Here is a 5259-nt window from a genome sequence, read left to right as displayed (position 1 = left end):
GCTGAATCAAATTCAATATTCACCAACTTTTCCGCCAGGAGGGGGAGATAAATGACAAACTCATAGTTTCAAAGTTGCAGCTTCAGTTTATTAAACATGCCCTAAATATATTACAAGTGTTACATGTAATTGTGTAGTACTTCAGCAAGTCGCTAAATAGTATGAGCGTGGAAGACACAAAGAAGTGCAAAAGAATGTTTGAATATTACTTCAGAAAAATACATTCTATTCCAGGAAGGATAGGTGCAATGTACATAATTTCAGGCATAATCTGAAATTTGTTATATACGATACTTATTATTGCAGTTTGTCAGTGCAGATTCCAAACTCCGGCCTGCGTGCAGGTGCAATGGCTCCCTGCAGGAAAGGACATGTACATACAATATTGTATTCTTACCACTTCATCTAATCTGTATTGACACAAATCAATAGATGAATTGATTGATCCACATTTAAAGCATGTCGGTCTCATGATTTTTAAAATTCCATCTTGCCTTGGCTCAGGCTCCAATTTACCTAAAAAGGGTCATTTCTCTTCTTTGCAGCACTGAGGGTTTAAATAGTTCAGAAAGGGTCCACTAAATTGACTCTGGCACTGCAAATTTCGATTCCTGAAAATCCACATAAAGGTGATCGGTCAGTTGTTATTCAGGTGATTAGTTTCTAGATTAGATTAGTATTCAGGTGATCGGTCGTTTTTCATATCCAATTTAGAATTATAATAATTTGAATCACTTCTCAACAAGTTTTATGAATGTAACGAGGGATCAACCGGCAATAAATTACGTTCAATTCTTATTTACTCCACACCAGGCGTTGACTGAGAATATGTTTCCTCAGTCAATGGGTATAGTTAGAACATTCAAGTAAAGCCGCTGAATACCTTACTCTACGGTCGATAATAGCGTAAAAGAGTACCTTACAACACGGTCGATAATCAAGATCAGAAGAATGTTAGATCTAATATACGGGTCAACGCGTCAACCGATTATTGATCACAGAATTTTGGTTAAAGCGTCTCTCGTTTTTCGATTAAGATATATTATATTCCCATAAATTATTGGATTCACTGAATATGGTGATTTCATAGAATGACCATTAAAGATTCAGATGTATGACCTGTTATATTTATGTACTTACCTATCATATGTACCTGATCTACAGCGGAAAATTGGAATTGATTTTATCATTCTAAATTTCACAATACCGTATTTCAATTCCTCTTATTTCTGAGAGATTAGTTCATCAATCTGTATAAAGTGGCTGTACAAATAAATTCAACGGATGACAACAAGCTCTTGAAAGGCTTGAAATTAAACTGCCAAGTGATATATTATCATAAGTGTTCTATAAGGTGAGTCTTCAGCGACCGAACGAGGTGCACGTAATTTTTTAAGCCTTTTATATGATTTTATTCTAATAAATAGTTTTTAAGTGCCGTCTTCGTTGCACCTCCACTCGCTACGACACTGTAAAGAAATGGACATCGACAACATGTGCTGCTTCTGTGGTTTAGGGATGAACCATGGAAAGCAAATCAATATCGAACCATTTTGACCTTGTCGTGGGATATCATACTTGTTTGCAGGTCTATGGCTGTAGTCAATGTGAGCGAATGGTTGGCTGGTTGACAGCTGTCATTCGAATAACTTAACAGTGACATACATGACTCATAAGTATTGCACACTCGAAAGTTATTTGTTGTGAGGTAAAGCCATTATTTGGCCTTTGGTTGGTTTGAATCGGTATGCGGTATGCCAACTTGTTAGGGTAACATCGGTCTAAGTAGGAAGAAAAGAAACGGGAATAAAACGGGGTGTGTTCGTTCTCCGAAAGTTTTACACGTTTAAACTAATAGTTAATGGATTTGCTAAGTTGTCGGCTATTTTAATTGCACCATTTTTTACTGTTGACATAATAAATCATTCACACAGCTTGTCGCACCGTTCTTTAATTACTAATCGGACTAGGGTATCAGAGAGATGTCCAGGCATTTTTTGTAAGAAATTTTATTTTCATAACCTGGTAACGATAATGAGCTAATCGTACATGTCTATACCATTATTTCAGTTAACCACAAAACCTGTCTTCTCTTTGTAGCGACATCGCTGGAATGGCATCGAGTTCCGTTAGTCAGGAAGACTTTGAGAACGACTTTGAACTTACGTCCCGTCGATCCAGAATCCGAACCGCTAGAGCCCGAGTCGTCCCACCCAGAACTGGCGATGCTGCCTTGAGCAATTATCAAAGTCAGTATTAATTTTTTTCCATATCATTTCCTACTCGTCTGATACCATTTTAATCATTGATCCGTAATTGTAAATGAGTCATGCGTCACACGCACACCTATACCAATATTTGAATACCAATCGGCTATTAAAAACGTCATCTCTATCAATTCCGCCAAACTGTTTGCTTGAAGGCTTGCAAACTTCCAGAAACTTCTATCAGTTTAAAACAGTCCCCAGCAAAGCCTTGAGTGTTCGAAATTTTTTTATCCAACTGAAATTAGAACGTTCCGTCAATCAGATCTGTCATACGTAAAAGAAATGTTATCGACGCTGTTTATCAAAGTAGAACCCAGTAAAGATCCAAAAGCGTATATCACTGTATCAAGAGTACAGGTTCTCTCATCACATGTAATTAGAGACATTAAGTTCTCATCAATCACTAACTATAATCTACAAACGAAATTGTTCCTAGCAGCGATTATTTTACAGTTACATCATTACCGGTTTCAGAGGCTGCAGGAGACGTTGAGGAGATATGCGATTTAGGCTCCAATTGTGTTATTTTACCGGAACATGATAATCAACAAAATAAACCAATCATGAGAAAACAAGATAAACGCCTGACCAATCGGTAGGTTAATATCACACAGTTTCATAATTTTTAAGGATTTGAGAAACGAAAGATAAGCAAAGGTTTCTTTTTCTTCACATTTTAGTTTTCAAGTTACTGTTAAATGATAGACAATGCATGGAATTTTTTTATTTTATTTTACTCAGTTATTTATGTGTTACCCCTTTACAAGAAATATGAATGAATATAGCGGATAGCCGAGCGCACAATTAGATAAATTTTCATCCGATAGATTTGAAAAAGTAAATAAAAACTGCTAAAATGAAAGTGTGTGAAAACCTTAAATTTCACTCAAGCATCTTATTTATGATTATCATATTTTCAAATTTCGTTTTCCATCTAGACCAACACACATAAACAAAGGTAAACAACAACGAGACAGAAGAAAGCTGAGAGAAAAACGACGTAGCACTGGAGTTGTGCATTTGCCATCGACCGAGGTAGTATGTTACAGTAATTGGTGATCAAATATTGTAATGATCACATTTTGTGATATCGACAATTTCCTGACTCAATGTATGGTTTCATAAAGTGAAATCTGTGTTTTTCAGAGTACAGGCGGCAGCACTGGTGAAGATGAGGAGGAGATCGGCGGAACTTGCCCCGAAACCAAGCAAAATACCCATCACAATGAATTTCTCGATCAAGAACTTGTAGAGGTAACTTTCAGGGTTGATCGACATTTGTTTACCATTGTAAAAATAGACTAGAATGTTTTTAGTGTAGCAGAAGTAACTGAAATTATATGTAAACTAATTCTCATGACAATTACTACAAAGATTGTGACAGTCCGAATTCAGTATAATGAAAACTTGGACACTGAACTCTAAGCTTTTTTTTTGCTATTTTCAGGAAAAGACCATCAAGACGTACACACAGAGACGAGATAAAAGGTAAGGAATGATAAATATAATTTGAAAAAGGTAGCATTTAGATTCACGTTGGTGCTTACTTATATACTTGCTTTACATTAAATATACATTTGTTTAGCCACTCTGATCTCGAAGCTGATGACGAAGAATTCGATTCCTTGAACCAATCAGACAGCGTAAACCAATCGGATCAGGGTAATCAGAACGAGGTACAAACCTCACCGACAACGAGCAAACCCAAAACGCCTGTTTCAACTGGGGACAAATTGGTAAAAAATAGTTGAAGATCATACATGATATCGTCATAGATCGAATTTTTGATAAAGCTAGTAACAAATAGGATTTCTTACAGCTGGTTGAGCTTGCTCAGAAAGAGAACAGACGACTCTTGTCTCTCCTGGAGGAGAGAGACCGTAAAATCACGGCTCTTGAAGCTCGTTTAACCCATCAGCAGAACGAAATGGCCCTAGAAAGGCAACGTCTCAGAGAAGAGAATACTGCATTGATAAGAGCAATGGCTGCTCTCGCTAGTAACTAGTTACTCTTCGTCAATCAAACTTTCTTACATCCATGTCAGAAGCAACGATAACAAGAGTTAAAATATCGATTCTGGACGACCCACTTAATTCCTAAAAATGTATTTGCTGATAAATGATTCCTATAGAAAAAGTGATGTACAGCACACTTGTAAACATATTCTATTATACATATAAGAGTATTAGGCGCGGACACAATAGCAAAGCTTACAATAATCTATTAGACATGCATTTTCACACTAAATTTTATCAAAGATTCGCATATTTTTGCTATTTTAGCATAGTCGAAATTTATATCCGTTAATGTTATCACTTTTTTCGGATTCGAACTTTCAGCTTGCTTCGATACGCATGCTTTGTTCATTAGTTATCGTGTGAAAAGAAAAAACTGTAACTTGATAAATTGTGTTTCCTGCAAGTCACATAGAGTTCCCAATATTTACTAAGAAATTTACGTTAGTGTATCTTCCTGAAATTGTCATTTTTAATCATGTAAAATATTGCCCATGAGGGTGAATTTTTTGGAAAACAGTTTTTTCTCTACAGCCTGTATAGGCAGCTTATGAATTGACACAAAAATATCAAAATATATTCGTTTAAACTCGTGCCAAAAAACGTCTGACGATATATTGAAAAGTGCAATACGTATAAAAATTTCAACATGTCACAATCTCTCTATAATTGATTATACGTTCAAATGATTTTCACATTATACATCAGGCAACTTTCAAATATGATTAATATGCATAATATTAGATATAGTTTTGAGTACCAATATTGCATAATAAAATAAACTGCACTGCGTTAGAACCGAAACAAACATTTATTTCTTGTTTAACAGCAACTGATATTATATGAGACTATTCTTATTATACCCTCAGATCTTATTACTAGGTACCGATATCATTTCATAAAACGAAAATCGAATTTCTAAACGGAAGTATTATACAATTCTGAAATTCAATTCTTTTTCGTTCTCTAATTGTTTC

At 35.5% G+C, this 5259-nt stretch overlaps 1 protein-coding gene across 5 annotated transcripts; it reads left to right on the top strand.

Annotated features, from left to right (window-relative positions):
- Positions 1–1599: 1599 nt before the first annotated feature.
- LOC124408558 (PRKC apoptosis WT1 regulator protein-like) lies at positions 1600–4387 on the top strand. Of its 5 annotated transcripts, none has more exons than XM_046885572.1 (8): positions 1600–1708; positions 2101–2249; positions 2721–2862; positions 3206–3302; positions 3414–3521; positions 3715–3755; positions 3853–4003; positions 4075–4387. In XM_046885572.1, the coding sequence occupies exons 2-8, from the start codon at positions 2114–2116 to the stop codon at positions 4270–4272; spliced, it is 873 nt and encodes a 290-aa protein (XP_046741528.1). In that variant the 5' UTR covers positions 1600–1708; positions 2101–2113; the 3' UTR covers positions 4273–4387. The 5 variants fall into 5 exon arrangements, with proteins under 5 accessions (XP_046741528.1, XP_046741527.1, XP_046741523.1 ...); XM_046885571.1 differs by having other exon boundaries at positions 1601–1816; XM_046885567.1 differs by having other exon boundaries at positions 1601–1999.
- Positions 4388–5259: the final 872 nt, after the last annotated feature.

Source organism: Diprion similis, chromosome 8 (assembly GCF_021155765.1).
Source record: "Diprion similis isolate iyDipSimi1 chromosome 8, iyDipSimi1.1, whole genome shotgun sequence".
In the NCBI taxonomy this organism is placed as follows: domain Eukaryota; kingdom Metazoa; phylum Arthropoda; class Insecta; order Hymenoptera; family Diprionidae; genus Diprion; species Diprion similis.
The sequence above is the reverse complement of the archived record's forward strand: the minus strand, read 5'-3'. Positions and strand labels throughout refer to the sequence as shown.